The following is a 23415-nucleotide window of genomic DNA, read 5'->3' as shown; positions in this document are numbered from 1 at the left end:
AAACCTTATTCCGATAACTATAGCCTAACAACACAATTTTTTAAACCAAATTCTCAATCTAAACTCCAAATTACTAATAAATCCATGCAAACAACCTTCTTCGATATCTTTTTTGAACAACTCTTACAAATCTAAAAGTATATTTGAGTACCAAGAGAGCGTTTCTTGCAACTATTATTATGGGGAAAAAAGTGATGTAAACTGCGTAAGCCACAATAGAGTATAAATCACAGGCTTGGACAAATCATAAACAAATAGTGACAATTTATGATATCAAACCATTGTAAAACAACAGTACCTGACTATTCGTGAAGCAATAAAAAGAAATAAACAGCTCATTTTGAAATCCTGTTGAACTGCAATTCACCATAAAGTGAAGAAAAATACATTTTGACTTGTACATCACAATTCTATATGTTCAGATGATTAGGTTTGAGAACGTAAAATCTAAAAAAAAAATACCGAAAGGCTTGAAAATATACAAAACCCATTGATTTTGACCATAATGATTGGTATTGAATGGCGATTATAAAGGCCACTGCAGTGTCTGAGATTCCAAAGTTGTCCTACCACTGGCCAACATTACCACCTCAAGAATAAACAGTATTCATTCTCTGCCATTTTTCTCCTTCTTTCCTGTATCTTTATTCTCATTCTCTTGCTACTGTGACAGTGAAATTTCCTGAATACGGGATGAATAAAGTAATCTAATCTAAATCCAATCTAAATCCAAATCCAAATCCAATCTAAATCCAATGTAAATCTAATCTAAATCCATTGTAAATCTAATCAAAATCTAATGTAAATCTAATATAAATATAAATCCAATGTAAATCTCATCTAAATCCATTGCAAATCCAATGTAAATCTAATGTAAATCTATTGTAAATATAATCTAATGTATATCTAAAGTATATCTAATCTAATGTTATTTATATCTAAATTATATCTAATCTAATGTTATTTATATCTAAAGTATATCTAATCGAATGCATATCTAATCTAATCTAATGTATAGCTAATCTAATCTAATGTATATATATTCTAATTTAATGTATATCTATTCTAATGTAATGTATATATAATCTATTGTATATCTATTCTAATGTAATGTATATAATATATACATTACATTAGAATAGATATACAATAGATTATATATACATTACATTAGAATATGTATACATTAGAATATATATACATTAGAATATATATACATTAGATTAGATTAGCTATACATTAGATTAGATATACAATAGATTATATATACTATATATAATCTATTGTATATCTAATCTAATACATAGCTAATCGAATCAAATCTAAATCTAATCAATCTCCTTCATTGTAAAAGCATCAGCAACTAGCTTTCATCACCTGTACAAAGCAAGCTGCTTCGATCTAATAATACTACTACACACAATATAGTTAGCCACTTGTCAAATTCAGATTTAACAAGACGCATAACGCTAGCTGCACCATATGAATCAAAATTGTATTCTGTTGTGTGCAATTGTAAGCAGTAAAAATGTTTTTTTTCCATCAAAAAGGTTTTACAGTTGCACACGGGTATGTTTCACTGGCCACGTGTTAAATGTGTGATTTTGAAAAAGTTGAAGATGTTCTACTGTGAGTATACGAGTTGCCACTTAAACACACAATGAAGTAGAAAGAGAGCCTACCTTGGCCATTTGCGCCTGCACCCCGGTGGCTTTGAGTGACGAGACGGCTTTCTGTGCTGCAGCTGGGCTGTCAAAATCAACAAAACCATAGCCTAGAGGGAAAAAGAAGAAATGCAAAAGAGGGAGAGAGAAAATAAATAAAGACAGGCATTAGTAAATGAAAATAAAAGGCCTAACAAGGAGAATAACAGACGCTTGGTAATTGTTGCTGTAATAGGTTAGTAACATGACTACAGAGGCTGCCAGTTCTTATATCTGGTGAGCACTACATTGTTTGATAATTAGCGCCACTGACGTTCAGGGGGATGGTATGCATCATAATTAGAGGCACGGATGAGCGGTTTTCTAATAACAATCTGCAGAAACCTGTTCACCTCAACTTCCACATAAAATACACACACATCAGTCACACGAACACACATCTACACACACTAAAACAGAGTTGTGTAGTACATCAGAGAAGCATTTTTTGTTGTCGTTTTAAGCACTAATAAAAGTCGTAATTGACAAAAAAAGATCTTAACTTTGTGAACACTATCATCGTAAAGTGCAACTCAGATATTACAATTTGAAATATGGTCTAGTTTTAAAAGCAGTCATGCAATAAGAGCATTGAAAATATCCCGTATATGGTCAGGTCACTGGCCTCAAAATGAATTAATCTGTGTACGCATGTTAAAATTTTGCGACCAACTTAAAACAAGAATTTGGTTTGGAAGGAGGTCTTCCATTGAAATATTTCAATTCAAAGCAGCAATGTTGACAAATGCATCTTTGTTGGTTGTATTTGTTTAACAAAAGTGCTTTCTTTGAGGACATCAATACTGATAGATTAGATACAGAGGTTTGAACAAGTCTATTATTCTATTATTCCCATTTATTAATCATTTTGATCCATAGGAAAAAAAACTGGTGGACAGATTAGAGTTCAAGAAATGTTCTTGGTCGTATTGCATAAATATCCAGTCACCAATGCAGTAACTGAAGGTTGAACATTATTCTGAAGGAAAATAAGTGTTTAATTCACAAAACTTCCAATTTTTAAAGACCAGGATTGGTCACAAAGCCCCCCAAAATGGGTCTACCACAATATTTGATAATGGGTAGCAAGTGATTTTCTTGGAATGCAGTGTTTTTTCGTCACAATGCGTAACACCCCTTGAGATCACCAAATTATTCAACAATTCATCCAAACCTCCACCTACCAAAGGAGGTTCTCAATCTGAATCAGATTCTGGATACTTCACACAAGTATGTTTTGTGGCATATGTAGAGTAAAAAAGCTTCTTTCTAACATTCTACACGTACAATATGTTAATGTTCTATTTTTCCACAAATGACTTTCTCTGTTTTTGACCGGTGTAAAAAGCTTTTCAGTACATTTGAGAGAAGACCGAATCTGCAAATATAATACATAAATTGCAACCATTATCTGTCTGTCTGACACTGCCTGCATATCTGACAAATTGGCTAGTTACTTTTTACACAGTCGTGTAACCACCATCCCCAGCAAAAAAAACAAAAACAAAAATATTTGTTTAGCACAAAACCTCCCTGTAATAGCATTGCTTCCACAATTCAAATATGATATATTCAATTTCAATTCAATTTTTTGTCTTTTTAAAAATGACTCATAATTCTTTTATTTTTACACATCCATATACTCCTAGAAAGACAATTGTTTTCTAGGGGCCTATTGGTTTAATCCTTTAACAAAAGGGTGCACTGTTAATGAGATGTTCACTGTTAAAATAACTACACATAGGCCAACGTGGTGTCCAGAAATCCAGGACACGTCTCCTCACAGTTATTTGCAACTTTGTGGTAACCATGGTGGAAACACCCACTCCCCAACACACACACACACACACACCTCACACCCATTATCCTTTTGTAATTACACTTTCTTTCTGAAACACTGGATCAGAGGGCACCATTGACTGCTTTTAATCCGCCACCAAATTTTAATTAACACGGACGTGACCCCCTCGTCTCTGATACATCCCGGAGAACGTCGGGATCACAATAACTCATATATCACAGCCATGTATTTCATTCTCTCAGCTTTCCTCTGTGTGATGAATTTCCAGATGGGCTGTGGCTGTTAATGCCAGGGAAAATATGACTGAGAGAGAGAGAGAGAGAAAGAAGAAACAGAGTAAAAGAAGAAGTCTTGGGGGGGTGAGGTGTGGATGGACAGAATTGCTATATTTGCGAGAAATATAAATGTGAGTTTATGGTTGTATGTGTGTGTGTGTGGAAGGAAAATAGAGGTAGGAGAGAGAGAATAAATGGCAGCAGCTCTGGTATGCTGTCAACCTTTGAGAGATTTGTTACTGTGGAGAGGATTATGGAGACTGTGAAATGGGGTTGTGTTAATATGCTGTGTGTTGAGCGCCATGATGTGGGCCAGCCAGATTCACAGCCTCTGAAAAATCAAAAGCTCCAATGACTGAAAACTGAAAATGACTTAGTGATGCTCTAGAGAATGAACGGTCAAGTAGCTGCATGAACGAGTGGGTGCATGTAAGTGGCACTTTTTTTAAATCATGCACTTTTAGTAAATTACCATTTAAGGAATTAGTATAGTTTAATGAAACAAGCATGAGGTCAAAAAAATGGAACATTTTGATTTAGGGATAAATACACCTCTATAATTGCAATGAGTCACATATAAATAATGAAATTTCTGTGCAGAATTGAAATATTTTTCATTTATGAGACAATAACCTCCAGTTAAATGTATACTACTACTACCGATCAATAACCTTTTTCCAATGATCCCATTGTTAAAAGGTTGCCAAACACTATACTCTGCCAAAACAATGATCTTAATTTATAATAGATAAATCGGATAACAGAAAGAAATCAGCCTATCCGCCCTTTATACAAATTAACTATGAGGTTGTTTAGTTAGCCAATCCAAAATCCTCATCGAATGGATACACCCAAAATGAACGAGTCAACAAATGAATAGTAACAATCAAAATGTTATCAATTTACTGATCAAATTACTCATTACTACTTATATTTCAGGCACTAAATTGATATAGTTACCAATTGCAAGAGGTGAAAATACCTTTTTGTGTCTGCCGACCTAAAATAGTGGACCCATATTTAAAAATATTCGTCAAAAATTATAGAATTTCAAATATAAAACATGATTTTGATACACTTCCAATAATTTATCCAGTATTACATCTGATTAATATTTTAAATGTAACATTAGGAAACATTAAAATTACCCATTTTCATATTTACCCCAACCACCAATAGCAGACTTATCAAACTTTCAGTACTGTTTTTTGAGCATGATGACCTAAATTGAGGCAAACCAGAATGAACGAGGATGGCAGTTAGGAGCAGTGTGTGGATGCATGGACGCGTGAAATGGAAGCCAAAAAAGGAGGGTTCTTGGGCCCAGCTAAATCAAGAACTGAATTGACAGTAAACCGCCTCCAGTAATAAGCATATTGAGCTCTTATATCTTGTACTTATTGCATCTGATATGCATACAAAATGTAATGTTTCACCTTCAGGCCAAACTATTTAGTATGAACTCTTGTTTTGGAAGTAAGAATAACACAATACAAGAAATGTAGTCTGTATTAGTGCTCCCAGTATAACATTGGGAAGACAATGACAATCGATGGTTAAAATAAGTAACTGATATTCATAAAGCAGTATTCTACATCATGGGGGTTCAGCAAAGGTGTCCAATCAATGGCCTGCGAGCCAACAGCAGCCCACTCACACTTTTTATTAGCCCGCAGCAAATTTAAAACCTATTTTGAATTCAGTTTACATTTTGTTGCATTACTCAGATTCAACACTGGATATGGTACATCACTTATACAGTTCATCTTCATTATCTCCAGTCAATGTAGGACAAAATTTATGTAAAAATATAATACGAAATCATAAATTAACCATAAAGAGTTCAAAAAAAAAATTCAAAGGGAAAAAAAGATTTTTTTCAAAAACTTTTGTGGTCGATGGACATTTTTTATTTGTTTTCCAATGTTTGCTTTAATGATGTGAATCTAAAATGATTTATTACTGCTGAAAAGCACCATTAAAATTCTTAATCGCACATTTGGTCCATAGTTAGTGTCAGATTTTTTAAAAATGTTTTAAATACAAAAATGATTAGAATATCATTATACTATTGGTAACCCTCAATCCATTCATTGCATATACATCAAATCTATTTCAACTAAAAAGGTTGGCATTTAGTAGTAATTTGTAACTGCCATTGACCACTATAGACATCCATTACAATTTGATTACGCTAAATTGATTTTAAAACCTGATCTTTCTTTTATTTTTCATATCCACTCTACCTTTAACAAATTTACTCCCGCATCCTTGATTTTTTTTTTTTTAAAGTTGCACAAGTTTGTAAAAAGAATGATTCACAGTGATCAGGTAATTGGTTTTGGAATGAGACGGTTATGCTGACCTTTCTAAATTAAAAGAATATTTAGTTTAACAACCGTAAACACCACAACCTTTCATATTTTAATATATTTGATATTTTCAATCAGTGAATGTTATATTTATCCAATATTTAAATTAAAACTACATGTCTTTTTCACCAAATGTTATTGAAACAATATTATTGTCCTCAACACACAATACTGTGCAATGTTTACAAAATAGTCATATCTGATAAAAAAGTTAAAGTATTTTCTATATTCGTTGAATTCTCTAAAGTTGAACACAACTAATCTCTGAATCAATGTGCGACTTCTACTTCATTATAAGTTATGTTTTACATTTTTCTCTTATTTTCCCTCTATTTTTATTTAAGGAAACTGCCTCATTAGAAATAGGTGTCACAAAAATCACACAGCCTTAACTTAATCCTTCAAAAGGGTATTAAGAAATAGTGACCATGTTAAAGAGTGAGAAGGGGTGCACTAATGTTCTTTTACATGTAGAAGATGTACTTGGCACTCAAATTTGGCTGTTTTTAAGGCATTTTCGGGTTATTCCAACTAAAACAATACATCAGGGAACACACTTTTAGCCAGCAATTCTGATTATGACATCAAAACTAGAGTTGATGATCATGTCTAGTATTCTTGCGCTGCACTAACTAGTAAATATTGACAGAATGACAGAACAGTCACATGGTAAAAGAATGATGTCGCATCCAGAATGAGCTTCAGATCTTTTAAGTTTGGTAGCATGGTATCCATAAACGTTTATTTTTCTTGGTAAAGATTTGTTTTGTGTGGGCAACCTAATAGTGCTTTTTTATTTTTAAAAATGAGACCAGTTTAACATGATAAATTGATTCTTATCAGGAGCATATCGATAACCTTTTGGGATACAAAGTATCACGGTATATTCCAATTTCACCACACCTCCAGTATTTTATAGCACTTTTAACCATAGCTATACGTTATGTTTTCTGAGATGTAGTTATTTTCATCAAATATTTTGTTAGAATAGAAAACTTTAGCATTATTCCACTTTCCAGCAACAATACAAAGAACATTTTAAATAAATTTTGTAGATGTTGGGATAAAGTGTTTGCATGTGTGATATTGTCAAATACTGATGAGGCATTTTATTATAATCTAACATTTTAATTTGAAATAGTGATTTTTTGTTCAATATACCTTAAGGGCAAATATAGTCTTTTTTTGAGGAAAAAATATGAGAATTTATCTGATGTATTCAAAGGTTATAACGGAACACATGTTCTTTTAAGAAGAATAGAGTTGCCTGTAGGAATTTCTCATAGCCGATGGCATGCTCTTTTCACATTTTACCTTGCTTGTTCCAAGCCACCATTACTGAACAATTATTTCCACACAATTGCCCTGTCTTTGGCTGGTTTCCAATCCAGGTTTGCCCCTATCTCTTGGCCAAATTTCTATTGGACAGGCTCCAAAACACACAAATGATGATAAGCAATATAGAAAATGAATGGAAGGATGCATAAATGGATAATTCCACACGAGTAACAAAATTATGATCAATTTAATGATGAATTCTGATACCATGTGTATTGGGAAATCACCAGATTAGTTCATGCTGTTGTAAAGCGACCCTGGAGGTCCGATTTTGCAGATGTTCTAGTGAAAATAAAATGTTACACACAAACAACAACAAGAAAATGATGCCGATGGCACTGAAAGTTGAAGAATAATTCCAAAAGACAGAGCTTTGCTTCTATTCCCTGCAGGTACTCTAAAGTTATTAGCAAAAGGCGAATGCTAAGGAAAACGTGTTGCTATGAACTCAGTATCTATAGTAACACACGCATCAACTTTGTACCTGTCACTTAGCTGACTGACAGTATGCTTGTTTTCTGGCAAAACAAGCATGAAAAGGAACAAATACAGCTCTAAAAATGCATTGACACAAGCATAGAAGGAGGATGACAAACACACACACTGACTTTCTAAGGGGAACATGAGCTGTCATATCATATTTCCTGGTCTGGCTCGAAGACGGAGGCTGTCAAGATAAAAGGACTATCGTCAATCAGTTAGTAGTGGCTTCGCTCCCTCTGTAACTTAAAAGCGCTGCAGTTCCACTGTGACTGTGTCGTACTTGTGTGTGAATTTGTGAGTATGACACAGGGCAATTTTTGACATCACATACTGCAGTGGTTTACAGTGATATAAGATGCCACCAAGGGCAACACATTGTGCAAAACGTCCTCCTTGGAGAGCTGAGATAAGAGCGTCATTAGAACGCATGTATCGATGAATCAATCATCCATGCATCATTCATGCTGTGGCCACCAAATTATGCAAATCCTAATTACCTCTGGAGAAAATTACCATTCTTTATCTGCTAATAATCTGGATTGTTTGCAGTTCCTATATTCCAGTGGTTTTCAAAGTGGGCGGTACCGCCCCTCGGGGGGCGGTGTGAACTTTCAGGGGGGCGCTGACGAATAAACAGGCGAATGGGGGGCGTTGAAATAGTGAAGGGGGCGATGGAGCTATTACAGTAAAATGTGACGTTGGTGTTTGTAGAAAGACCGGAAAAATTGATTGTCTGTAATAAAAAGTCGACAAAAAACAAGCTTTATTGAAACAAGAAACGTTGTCTGCTCGAGCGCTCACGAGCAGCGCGCATATACCGTATATCACTAATTGTCGCGAGTTTATCGTCGATGCAGGCGACTGGGGAAACCACCACCATCCAGTCAGCCGCAGAGGAGCACACAATAGCGCGCCGGCAACGCTTAACCACAGACGTATGCGCACAGCGACCGGCTTAATGCATCAGCTATCAAGGTGTTGTAATTGAAGAATAAATGATAACCATTTTTGTTTATTAAAATTGTTTTTTTTAGTCTTCAAACTGTTTGTGATTGAAGAATCAACCAATTCTTGTGACATTTAGCAATATAGTCGTTCTAGCGTTCGTTGGAAAGGGGTAAAGAGGGGGGCGTTGGCATTTTGGCCCGGCGGTGAAGGGGGCGGTGGCCAAAAAAGTTTGAAAATCACTGCTATATTCCATATTCACCATCATTTTTCCACTGATATTCACAGTCTCATATTTGGCACTAATGATCCCATTCTGTAGAGCACACAATAGAATAATAGCACCCACAGCATGAATAATGAATCGTGTAAGAGATATATAAAGTAAAATGGTATTGAGAGTGAATAGAACAATTGTTTATAGCCATTATGAGCACTTGTAAAACTAGAAAGGTGATTCATCATCTACAAGGCATCTTTTAATACCCATTTCATTAGTAACATTTACATGGGTTAATCTCAAATACTATGCATCATAACATCTAAAATTGTTAGCTATACTTACTGTTAGTGTCCTACTAGTCATTACAAAATAAATCATTGATTCTGTTCATCAGGTAGAAATTGTTTACCCAAAAAGTGATTACCACCTTAGATTGACCCAAAGTCTTCTGTTTAATTTTATTTTATAAAAAAAAAAAAATGTGATATTTCTATCCAACTCAATGTTTAAATACCATAAATAACTTTGCCTGAGGTTTCCTTCACCTCAAACCAATGCTTATGCATGACGACTCATGTACTGCAAGTAGTGTGGTTATGTTAGTAAATGTGGGAGGATCAAGCAGTGTTTCTACATGATCCCAGAATCTGTAAAACATATCCTTAACTGTTCCATATAAAATGCTGGTGTCCCTTTTTGAACTTTTAACCACATAGCACTGTCAGAATATTTCCACTTCAGATGAGTGACATGTCCTCACATTAGTAGACATTTTCATTTAGTAGGCCTGAGTGATATGACACAATTATCATCACGCAAAATATATTATCACGCAAAATATATATATATATATATATATATATATATATATATATATATATATATATATATATATATATATATATATATATATATATATATATATATATATATATATATATATATATATATATATATATATATATATATATATATATATATATATATATATATATATATATATATATATATATATATATATATATATATATATATATATATATATATATATATATATATATATATATATATATATATATATATATATATATATATATATTATTGTTTTGATTTGTTTAATATGAAAGTAACTATGTTACCTCACTTAAAAAGAGAATATGAAATATGATGATTTTAAAATGTTTTCGTTGTTCTATTGTACAATAAAGATAAGACAACTCCCTCCTTACACTATGTAAGGCAATTTATAAATTTGCCTTCAAACGAAAGGTTTCTGTGCTGTATAAAATGAATACAATAATAAATTAAAGACATCATCACCATTGACAAGACTATTTTTAGCCCCACATAAAGAAATGATGTAAATGTACCTCACATGTGGCCATTTAAAAAGATAAATGGAATAAAAAGCTGGATGATTTTGACCAATTTTAACCCAAGTCATCATGACATGGGGAAACTCCTTGATATCAAGTAGGAAACAAATTACAGATTGTCCTCAAAAGAGGAGGTTGTGGGTTGAAATGGTTTAGGGAATTTTGCTATAAAGCTGCTGTTTGTGCGCAGGTATTTAAGGACATTTAAAAAAAAAAAAAAAACTTCCGTGTATTTGTTTAGAAGAGGATAGAATGTGGAGCGCTGCCGAGGTTCAGTTAATTGAGAACAAATGAAGTACACGACTAGGAGACTTCACTTAGATCATTGAGTAGGTAGACTGAGTGTTGTCCTGCATCTCATAACAGGTAATTTTGCTTATTTTATAGTCCTTTTGCTTTCATGCTATGTGTTAGGCTTTTGGGTGGTGCAATTGCAGTCTCTATTTATCGAGTTTTATCGAAAGTTTTTCTTATTGTTGACAAAAATTATCGTTATCGTTTTATTGCCACGTCTGTTGCGTAGCTTTGAAGGAGGAATCTCAACTGCTGGTTTTAAGAATGCAATCATACAGGAATAAGCCCCAAGGAGGATGCAATTTTAAACAAAGGACATTTCCATCATTGTTTCTTGAATGGTACGTTTTGAAAGTTTTATGTACTCTGAACAAAATGTGTTTCTACCATTGCTCTTGGTTTTATTGGATTGTTAAAAAGATACGTTTTCCCCTTTTTAATAGTGTGTGGCTATTAAATGGAGACTTTACTTGGAAGTGTCTAATTTTCATTGAAATGTTGCCATTACAATTGTTTCAAAAAAGCCATAGCTGTAAGAAAGTACCTTACAGAACACAGGACATGAGTCTGTTCTGTGACAAAAACAACAATGCATTCATATCGTGATTTTCGGCTATTAATAATTCTACACCAAATTGTACACATCTAAAAACAAATCATTCTCTAAACTACTGTAGACAAAGATCCATTGTGTAGTCATTTGAAGTCACCATCTGATCTGTCTTGTGAATGGATGAAGTCAATAACAATTAGCAGCAAAATACGTCTCAGACAGTTGCTTTGTATATGACAATGAAATGGTAGTTTGAGCAATTAACTCATCAACTGTGCAACACGGATTCCTGATGAAGATATTAATCTTTCAGACAGGAAGCCTATTGGCTGTAATGTATTCCTTGTCATATTCTCTGGCAGGTGTAGGAGTGTCCTTGTCCTAGAGCTGCACGCAACATCTGCAGAGGGCATAGTGCCATGAGTAGGGGGGGAACAATTCTGACAGAATCTGTGTTCTCTTGAAAAAATAGGTTTCTATAATAATGTAAAACCAGACACATATAATTAAGATGTAAATAGCTAGGTATTTTGATTTCACTTTACATTTTTTTGCCAGTATAATAAAGACATTGACAAAACAACGAATATGCAAACAGAACATCCCATCACACCCATACCTGGGGGCAATTTTAAAGTGCCCAATCAGCCTACCATGCATGCTTTTTTTAGAATGTGGGAGGAAACCGGACTACCCGGAGGAGAACATGCAAACTCCACGCAGGTGGACATGACCTGGATTTGAACCCAAGACCCCAGAGCTGTGAGACCGACACGCTAACCACTTGCTCCACCACTACGAATATCGATTTAATATATTTAACAGTTTGAAAGAAATCCCACAAGCTGCACAACAGTTTATAGTAGCATGATTATAGTGCAACCTGAAAATAAAATGGTACGCTTTAAAGTTGAACTGACCAAAGTTATTAGGGAAAACATTGCCACATAAAAGATTTGGACTGACTTCACTGTGCTCTCGCATTTACTTGAGCGTTTTGTATTAGCATCCCACACAGATGCAAAGAACAATAGCAGACTCCAAAATCTAATTCACTAGGACATCGCACAAGTCAATAAAAGTCCATTAAAAAGACTAGCGCATTATGAGCTGTTTTTGTTTCTTAACAAAAACATTCATATTTGACCGAGACAAGTAAACTAATAATCTACAACTAGAAGTTTGGACATTGGCTGTTATTTTGCTCTCTAGCAAATACATTTCAGCCCTGGAAGAGGCGAACTAAAGATTCGTTCATCATTCATTCGGTAATTTAGCGTTGATCTTCAATTAATCCTAAAGTACACTCAACCTAGTACCTGATGATGTGTAACAGCACAAAAATTTTACCTTATGAAAATGTTGGATTCTACAAGCATACCTACCCACAAACATAAACACACATCTTAAAATGTATGATTGTCAATTTTATACATGCAGTACTAACCACATTCAGCTCACATGCTTTAATGAGCTTTATGCAGAAGAACCTAGTAACATAACCGCATCACTCACCTTTGAGCTAACCGACGCCTACCAAATTATTCCGAATATGAATTTCCCTTTTGACAGTAAATGTGCAAAAAGGTTCTGTCTGCAAATACATTCAAAATTCATGCTGCTATTTACGATGTCGTCAGATTATCCTCACTAAGTTTGTAATACACAATGCAATCACACGAGGTTTCAAGCACGAAGGTCTCACAGCGAGGTGATGATGCAGGCTAAATATTTGAACAAAGCCAGATCAATGAAATTCTTGGGCCCTGGGAACATGGATAAAATCTCTAGACAGAGCAAACATTCAGATGTGTATAAAGAAAAAGTGCCTCCACCACTCATCTATTTGATAAAGCATAAACTTAGATTCAGAAATTGAACCCTGGCCAATAAACTTCTTCCTAAATACTGGTTTGATTCATAATTTCCTCAACTAACTAGAAATATGATCATTAGTCAGGAGCTGCATATGGGCCAGGGTCCTTGTAGGTTATGGCTTGTGATGTAGTGCGAGCAACAATTAATTCCAGAATGATTTATTTGTCTACAAGCAAGAGGTTAGCAATTGATTAATAAATACACAAGCTCAATTTCTATCGAGCCAATTTTATTGAATGATAATTTGTTAGAAACCAAATGTTCTCTACATTTTTATGGATCAATTGTAGGAAAACCATTTGATAAAACTACGTTTTATTTTGAACTGCTGCGTTAACTCATTATGACCTTTTCTACACACGACCACAAATATAGAACAACTCACATAGCATACAAAATAGCAGTGGAAGCAGACATTTCAGAGGACAAAGGAATGTGCCACTGATTACCTTGATTTGTTCCTATTTACGACAAACTTGGAAAATTAGCAGCCGACTTGGTGGGAGGCCAACTTTATAGAGTGGAGAAGTGAGAGAAGGGGGTGAGAAGGCAAAGAAGTATTAAAAGGGGGAGCGAGCAGAGGAAGATTGTATGTTTGTGTGATTAGAGGGTGCTAACTAAGGCTGTGGGTGTTATCCCCTGAGGTTTTGCATACAGAATCTGTTCAAATCAATGCGATTATCCCTGAGCTATTGCTAATTAGTCGTTACTACGAAATTTGCACAAGAATTTACTGCCTTTTTCTGATAATTCTTCCATTTCTCTGCCATTTAGAAAACCATAGTTCCTCATTTATAATACTTCATAAGATCAAAAGTCACAAGAGCATTTATAAGAGCAACATTTTTGCCATTGAAGCTTTCCGTTACCCAAATATTTGGAATGGAGAGACATTTTTAGGTAGAGGTACCACTGTATTCCCCTTACCCTCCCAGGGGATTATTCTCAAAGTCTGGGGGGAAAAGGTCTGTTATGGTCAGAACTTGAAACAAGATTCTTATGGGAACATAATTCACTTCCAAAGAGCAGCAGAGCAACCAAAGCGATTCCGTAATTGCACCTGCATAGTGTACAACATAGACAAATGTTCATATCTCATCCTTCTAATGAGAAACCAATAACGCATGCAGAAAGCTTTCTTTGCCATTCCCCCACCACTCCTGCCTCCAGATATGCCCACACAGAATAGGAGATCCACCTCATTCATCAATAGACCTATGCTCAGAGTCTCCACTCGGGGACTGATGCAGCAATAAATCTGCTTTTTATAGAATGTCCATTGCCTATATTTCTCCATTATACGAGTCTGTGGTAAGGGGAAGTAATGTTTCGGACTATAGTGGTCAAGCATCTGACGGACATTTAAACTGCATTATAAAAATGTGCAGCAGAGCAAAAAATACACATCTACAATCAATCCAACACCACAGCATGCATCACCTATAAAACAATTTCTTATTGATATTTTGAGTATATTTGCTAAACAACTTGTATTTTTGCAATAATGATTGATATGAATGTATTTTCCGTTAACAAATTAATCCACTCTGGAGACTGAAAAAGAAGAAAAAGAAATGAACAACAGAGTACTGTGAAAAGAGCCTCAAGAGGGTCCACATCACATCTGTTTCCCACAAATCAGTGCAAGGGACCAATGTCATGGAGCATCAGTAAGACTGTTGAATTTTCTCGGGGCTTTATCTCCCAGTGCAGAAAGAGAAGTGGAGGTCTTTTAAAGGGTTGAGGTCATTTCCTTAGTCTCCAGACCCTGGCGAGAAAAATAAAATCTATCCATTTGTTCGGTCCTGCTTTATTTCAAACACTGCTGCCTTTTTCCCAGGCGGTTATGGCCATGGATGGCAAATATGCAGTTCATACAATGGGTTCCTGTTTCTATCGGTTGCAGTAATCATCCAGCTTCACAGGCGAAATGTATGCTTTATTTCTTACGGAGAGATTGGATGGGTCATCAGATATTAACTAAGAAGGAAAGAATGACTAGCAGACCTGTTAAATATGCTGCAAAGAATTGTCTATTCCTCCATCAGTACCTTTAGTATTCCCAATAATGGACCGTAAGACCTGGCTCAAAATTTCTGCTCAAGTTTATCCCAAAGGTCTGGGGGCATGCTCCTGGTTCTCAAGTTAATCCAACCATGCCTTGAGGGACATTGCTATGTACACTGGGGCAGCGTGAAGATGGAAAAGAAGAGCGCCCACATTTAATCATTCCCACAAAGATGGAAGCACAGATTTGCCCCAAAAGTCCTTGTGAAATGTGAAATTAAGATTCCGGTAAGGCCAAACCCATAATTGATTTAAAACATCACAAAATGTGTCCCAAGACCTTTGTCTTAATAAAGTTGTAGAATTGATACAAAGTGCCATCGAGATAGTGTAATGGAGAATGTTTTCATTCATTTTCCAAACCGCTTATCCTCACAAAGGTTGCGAGGAGCCTATCCTAGCTAACTATGTGAACTAACTCTGGGTACGAGGTGGGGCATACCCTGAATTGGTGGTCAGCCACGCTCACCCTCATACCTGGGAGGGGTTTAGTGTTCAAACAGCCTAACCTGCAAGTTTGTGGGTTGTGCGGCGAAAGCAATGTATCCGGAGAAAACCCACGCAAGCTCAGGGAGAACATAAAAACTCCACACAGTGAGGAGCTGGGATCGAACCTTTTATCCCAAGACTGTGAAGCAGAAACGGTAACCACTCCCACACTGGGCTGCCAATAGCGGAGCACAATCAAATTAGAGGCTGCCTGTGGCAACATTACAAATCATTTTTCCAAATCAGTTGTTCATTTATACAATAGTGGCCAATTCTTCAATTGAATTTCACATTATAAATGACTTAGTAATGCTAGAAAAAAATTGAAATGATTTATTGGAGTCTAATTTACATCAAAGACACGACATTTGAACAATGGTGTGCACACCTTTTCTATCCTCTGTGTAAATGTTACAAGTGGTGATGTAATATGAATATTGTATCATTGTTTCTCTGACCTCTAGTTGGATCCAACACTTGGGCATAAGATTTTTTTTCCAAACAAATCAAGTATACTGTAATCATGACTTAGCATTGAGCAATGCATTTTGTGTCCGTTTGTAGGATCGTGAAAAACAAAAATATGAAAGAGCACAAAAAATGAATTTAAATTTTGCTGCAACAACTAAATTATTGTCTTGTTTCGCTCTCAGGGTGATCATCACCACCTTGTGTGACCTTATCCCCCCCTACGCTGAAACCTTTGATATGCACCCTTGAACGAATCTCGTTTGTTGCCAGTGTGCGTATGTGCACTGTAATGCGTCACAGTGCTGTCAAAAGAAAGGAATAAAGGTTCATAGAAACATGGGGTAATGGAGGAGTAGAGCCTAGAAGAGGTAGACAAGCTGTGATGTTAGCAGGAAGATTGATAGATCTCTTACATGGCCAGTACTCCTGCCAGAGCAGAGTATACCTCAGGCAGTGTAGGGGCATGATTCGTTTCTCTCAATGCGTGTGTTTCAGTGTGTGTGTGTGTGTGTGTGTGTGTGTGTGTGTGTGTGTGTGTGTGTGTGTGTGTGTGTGTGTGTGTGTGTGTGTGTGTGTGTGTGTTGTGTGTTTGTGTGTTTGTGTGTTTGTGTGTTTGTGTGTTTGTGTGTTTGTGTGTTTGTGTGTTTGTGTGTTTGTGTGTATGTGTGTATGTGTGTGTTTGTGTGTTTGTGTGTTTGTGTGTGTGTGTGTGTGTGTGTGTGTGTGTGTGTGTGTGTGTGTGTGTGTGTGTGTGTGTGTGTGTGTGTGTGTGTGTGTGTGTGTGTGTGTGTGTGTGTGTGTGTGTGTGTGTGTGTGTGTGTGTGTGTGTGTGTGTGTGTGTGTGTGTGTGTGTGTGTGTGTGTGTGTGTGTGTGTGTGTGTGTTTGTGTGCAATCTGTTTGAATGTGTGGGAGAAGAGTATTATTACATGTTTTTGATGTGCACCTTTTGTGATGTGATACTTCACATTTGGGCTTTGTAGAAGCTACGTTCAACACCTTGAGCACTGTCTGCAAGTGCCTGTTTACTGCTCTAAATTGGCAGGTAACAATGAGTGTACATGTCAATGAGTTGGGCATGAAAAATCATTAGTTTCTCTGCTTTTAAGCCCCAAAATGAAGTGGAACAAGGAGGCTAATCGTGTTATGCATGGTATCCATTAAAAATGTTAGGGGCATAAGTACAACTGAAATAAACTACAGTTCAATCAATACATCTATTCATCCCTCTATCCATTCAGCTATCTAATATTTATGAATGATTGATGGAAAAGAAGGTGAGTACCCTGTGGTTAGTGGAATATTACAAGTATTAGTAAGCAAAAATATTTTCCCCAAAAATGTAAGTTTATTACAAATTTTTTCACCGTTTTTTTATATAAATAACAATGGTACGGCCATTGTGACTTTTCTTTTTAATCCTACTCGAAAAATACACAAAAGGAAAAATAAATGACTAATACGAAAACAGATTAAAGAAATCTTTTGTTCCGCGTACCGTTTTTTAAGGGTGCCGGAGTCTTTCCCAACTGTATACTAGTAGCAATAAGTGAGATGCATTTATCGTGAATTGGTTGCCACCCAATTGCCAAATACTGTGGAGTTGTGTTCAAGGTTAGACAGCCCTCTTACTGACTTTTCATATGTCAGCTCCGTCCACCATCTTCTCTCAACAGGCGAAATCCATCCTTTTCAATATCAAAATGTGTGCTTAAATCTTTGTCTCTTTTCATAAAAGCAAAACCACATTCTGGGAGGGTGAATCATGGTTAGCTAAGCAATCCCAAGTGGAGAGGACTAAAACATCTTCTAATGGGGTGGGATAACCTGCGATCAAGTCCAAGTTATTACCTCAGCCTAGTTGTAAGTATAATTCACCTCTGCTTTAACTTTTGCAATCCACCTTTAAAGTACTTTTTAATTCTCTACATCTTCCTGTATTGTTACATTCATTCACTTAAAATAGTATTAAAGCCAAATAAGTCAAATAAGATTCATGACCAAAGTAAAAGATCTATGTAGAATCAATATATCACAAAGAAATTGAACTGAAGGAAAACAAGCGTGTAACAATGAGTCATTAAATTATTGTCTAATACAGATTAATTTGTTTGCTTTGTTTCTCGACTACTGTCTGGTCTAGAAACAATTAGTGTGGACATTGTATCTATACGTCATTAAATGAGATGGCACTCATGATGAAATAGTCCAAAGACAGTCCAAAAAAATCATATGTGAAAAGGTGTCACAAAGGAAACCCTGACCTCAGGAGGAGATGTAATGGAAATAGTTGTGAGATTTTCTGTGTTAAATGAGGGTACACAAGGCCAAATTACCTACCTTTGCACTGGTTGGTATTTTTATCCAGAATGGCCTTTGTTGAGACTATCTTTCCATACCTGTGGAGACAGAAAAGTAATTACATTGAGGGTTAAAAAAAAGACCAAAATACAACAGTTTATGGTTATGTGGAATAATCTAGTATTCGAAACCAACTCTGCCAAGATGGGCTGGGTATTGTTTAGATAGCTTTTTTTTTTAATGGCACAAATAAATCTGAAAGCCTAGATTTAAATCACCAAACACAGAGCTGTATGTCAGATGTGTGTTTTTTATTTTTTACTGTTGAACAGGAACTCAAAACACTGACATTACGTGGTTATGACTTCACAATAAACAAGTTCGACCTATAGCACATGCTAGTCATTGAAAAAGCTGGTCTGGTTGGATAATAATAGACTGTTCCCCTGACTGTGATCGTGGTTAGGGGGATTTATTTGCTTCATAGGATTTCAAAAGCAGCACTAATATTAAAGGCCACTGAGAAAAGTCATTTGAGGTTAATAGGTTCAAGTATGGATGACTTCAAATGCACAAGCTGCTTGGTGACATTTCTGAGAGTCACTGAACATGATGTAATAGGTCAAATACTGTACAGACGATGTAGTTAAAACTCTTTTTGTCAACTTGAAATTGTGTGTAATTTGCTTCCAGTGAGTTGTGATATGACTCCTAATCAAGATGACCATTGAAATGCAAGATTTTACCTTGCGCTCAGGTTAATTGTGAAGGCAGAAATATCGTGTTTGCAAACATCATTGAGGATCGGGTGTGGCATTCACCCTGCCCAAAGTACATTTGCCTGCTCATTGTTTTAAAAATGCTTTTGGCAGCCAAAGTCATCTATCTTGCAGAGTCAAGCAGCCAAGCAGAAATAGCGTGAGTACAAAAGTGAGTCAGAAGAGCTAGTTTTCTCCAAAAGAGCAATGTTTGGGTTCCTGTGAGTTCATGTCGAAAATTGTCTACAAACAGTGTGGAAGTGAAATGCTTTGAGCCAGTCACTTGCCTGTGGTAACTTGGCCAGACCCCATTTGTGTGCATTAAATGTCATTCCATGGTAAACCCTGACTTTGAGCTTTTGTGATCTTGTTACATACATACTTGCCAATTTGTTTTTTGACGCTTGACAAATGAGGTTATTGTTCCATTTTCCATGTTTGAACACTTTATATCAATTAATATACTTTTCAAACCCCAAGCATTCAATTTCGGATTTGAGAGGTAACGATTTTCCAACTGAAACAGGAAAATAAGTCAATTGACATTAAATGCAATGTAAGTTTTGGTACCTCGTTCTTGCAAAATTTGACTAAAAGCTAAAACATTGTGATATATAGATAACAAGACTTTGTGTCACAGTTCAGCCTTCCTTTATGTTGTCTTAGCTAAGAAAAAAATGATTATTTTCTGATGAATAGTCAAAGTTAAAGATAGTGAAAACCTACTTTTGGAAAGGTTGTGTGTATTAGTCTTAACAGAGCCTACACTTAATATAGACATGTTAAGAGTATTTGCTGAATTTACTGAAAATATTTTCATTTGTTTTCCCCGCCATACCACCAAAAGGTCATCTTCACCTGACTTTGCAAACGGATCCATTGTATGTGCCCAAAATATGACGACTCCACAAACTGCCGCACACAAATGCAAGCACACACACGCACTTTGTGTGGGGAAGAAGCAGTGGTGCATCCCGGCCCATATTTCAACAGTGGGGGATAATTGTGCCATTTCTCAACGAGTGGCGGGCACTCTATTTACTGCATGCTGCGGTGGGGTGGGTGGTGTCTCTGAACTGATGAGCTCCGAGAGAGAAAACTACCAGTTCCTACAAATTCAGATACTGCATAAGTATACACACGCATACACATACATAAAACACAGACAGAGACAATCAGTGGATTGTCACTCTTCAGATGATAAGCAGGCCGGATTTGTATCTTTATTCTGAACAAGGACACAACAGGAAATGTTGTGTACTACATTGTAAAGCTAAAATTGGATAGCAATTACTGTTGTTACAGAGCTGCACATAAATTACTAATTCAAGTAAGAAGCAGATAAGAACAAAAGTATTGGCACATTTACAAGAACTGCATTTTATCTGTCAATACATTTTAGTAAAGTTGTAATCCAAGAGGGTGGTAAAAAAGCTAGATATTGTGCTAGGAAACATAAAATTGATGAATGCTAATTGGTTTCGTGAGGCATAGAAAATGCGGTAGCAGTGATGCCTTGAGTTTGAGACAATCTAAAAAATAATAATAATCATCTAAATTTTGCAAAAAGGATATTGTAAATTGTGTGTGAATTTGACAGTCTGCTGGGATAGGTTTTCCAGTAAAGTAGTTTGAATAATCGGCAAAGAAAAATGATAGATGGATAACATACATTTTTAAAGTGTATAATATACATTTTTTATTATTTATCGGCACAACTTATTGCCGCTTCTTTGTGTCATTTCTACTCTGAATAAATGCATCAAACAAATGACACTTTAAATCCAAGGTTGTCTAGTGTATGAATAATTCCATCCTTAACTAATATATACGTCTCTGTATAAGAATATGGCTGTTATACATTTGGGGAAAGAAAAATGTGCCACTTTGTTCATACTTGCCCTACTGAATTTTAAGAGATCCATTTGGTCTAAATATGTCCAAGAAGAGCACGGTTGTGAGATAAAAGAGGCAAGTAGAAGTAGGCAGCAGCTTCCTGTCCATAATGGAGATGCACAGGTAAAAAACTGTGATGTGCATGGGAGTGGTAGTGTGCAGCTGTAGACAACCCTGCTAGAGACGCCTTGGCCTCAGTGGCGGGCAAGCCTGAGGGAAGCTTTGATGTGACAGAGGCAGTCCCTGTGAAGCCCAGGTTTAACACTGTGATGCTGTGGCCGGGATGCAGGGCCTGTCTTGGCTAATCCTATTTCAATCACTCTCACAGCCTCTTATCTCTGACTCTGCTGGCCCTCAGCCCTCCCTCTTCTCATCCATCTCCTCCTATCTGCTACTTCTACTGCTCTCTGTCGTTTTCTTATTATCTCGCTAACATCGAGCATTGCTTCTTCCTGCTCCATATCCCTCATTTCTCTCCTTTTGTCGCCGGGCAATCCCATGCTGATCCTTACAATGCAAAGATGGCACATTTTTGGTCGATGTCAAACATGGTGTTTGTTTGAAAGCTATGTGAATGTTTTTTTTTTTTTAAAGAACCTGCGTTTTGCATGCTTAGGTTTTTTGTAGAGGAGGGTCACGTCATATGAAAGGCAGCTATTATGTCCGAATGGAGAGCAGTGATACAGGAATTACATACATTACATTGAACGACAACCAAAAGTGGAAAATTAGACCTCATTTTTCTGTTTTAATATGTATTAATGCACATGTTAGTAGTGCCTTACAATAATTTATACTACAAAACATATGGCGGCATGGTTGGCAAGCAGTTAACACATCCGCCTCACAGTTGTGACATTGAGGGTTTAATCCCTGGTGTGTTCTGACCTTCCTATGTGGAGTTTGCATGTTCTCACATGCCTGAGTGGGCTTTTTCGAGGTAGTTCCAAAGAATATTCCCTCTAGTTTATCATATGTCTAGGCATACTGACAACCTCCCTGAGCACATTGAGGACCACTGTGAGCAAGCTCAGGTGCTCCAGCACCTGTGCGACCATTGCAAGGAAAAGCAGAATGGAAAATGAATGAATGACTACAAAATTAATATCCTACAGAATGCCTTCTAAGATTGAATAGGGCACATAAACACATTGAAATGTTTTGACACAGTCAAGAAAAAACACCAGTTGTAGACTCTTTCTCTAATTAATTGTAACCAAACCATCAATGAGCAAATATCCCTTAGAAACTGTTGCATTTGCACAGTTTATTATCACCCCTTTTTGTCTGCATCTTTTCACAATTCCAATATGTAATGCACTCCACTCTCATAAGGTCCCCCCCCTATTTTAGAAAGATATTGAGGAAAATATCTGGCTATATATCATATTTCACAATCTAGCAATATAATAAAGAAGACATTTTCATAATAGGCTATAATTTCATAGGCGACCTGGCTGCACTCCAGTATTAAAACTAGTGCATCTTAATTTTCATGTTAGCACAAACCCTCCAAAACCCCTGCAAAATCTTAATAGAGAAATGTTAAATCTTTTCCACCTTTTTTATATAGACTGGATCTCATTAAATGAAAGCTGTGATGGCAACTTGCAAGGCATTAATTACTCAATTGTTGCGATCATTAGTAGACAACTTCATTAGATTTAATCCCGGGATAAATGTGTGGCTCTGAGAAAATACTGAACTGAATTGGGGGGGGGGGGGGGGGGGGGATACATCTTATTAAAACTGGCATTACAGATTTTAGAAACAACAAGGACAAGAGGAGTGATCAAAATAAAGTTTCAAGTACAAAAAGAGGCAGCTGGACATAATGTCATACAGACAAAGTGAACTGGTGGACACCTGGCAGGGATTGGAACAGATGTTCGCTCTACTACTATGGAGTTGATGTCATGAGAACACTCCTGAGTGCAGTACGCATGGCCTCGGAGATGTTATATATTCCTTTACATAATCCAGCATGAGATCTTTTTTTATGTTTCTGAATAAAAATGATAGACTCTAAACAACATCAAGAAAACATAATCTTAAATCTGACAACTAAACTATTGGTATTTTGTTAACGTATTTCAACACTGAAAAAGGTTACCAAAAAATAACATAACAAATTCAAGGGAATAAAATGTTCAAGTAGAAAAATGAGAAGGAAGAATTATACATGCATTCCTAT

At 36.1% G+C, this 23415-nt stretch overlaps 1 protein-coding gene across 5 annotated transcripts in view; it reads right to left on the bottom strand.

The window, feature by feature from the left end:
• The window catches only part of rbms3 (RNA binding motif, single stranded interacting protein), a 209944-nt gene that overhangs the window by 124543 nt on the left and 61986 nt on the right, over window positions 1–23415 (bottom strand). For all 5 annotated transcript variants that reach the window (XM_077743455.1, XM_077743457.1, XM_077743458.1 and 2 more), the window contains 2 exons: window positions 18607–18665; window positions 1683–1774 (listed from right to left, as the gene is read on the bottom strand). In XM_077743455.1, the coding sequence (XP_077599581.1) occupies window positions 1683–1774; window positions 18607–18665 (151 nt within the window). The remainder of the gene's footprint in view (window positions 1–1682; window positions 1775–18606; window positions 18666–23415) is intronic.

The sequence above is a fragment of the Stigmatopora nigra genome, chromosome 21 (genome assembly GCF_051989575.1).
Source record: "Stigmatopora nigra isolate UIUO_SnigA chromosome 21, RoL_Snig_1.1, whole genome shotgun sequence".
NCBI classification, from domain to species: domain Eukaryota; kingdom Metazoa; phylum Chordata; class Actinopteri; order Syngnathiformes; family Syngnathidae; genus Stigmatopora; species Stigmatopora nigra.
This window is presented reverse-complemented; position numbering and strand designations above follow the sequence as displayed.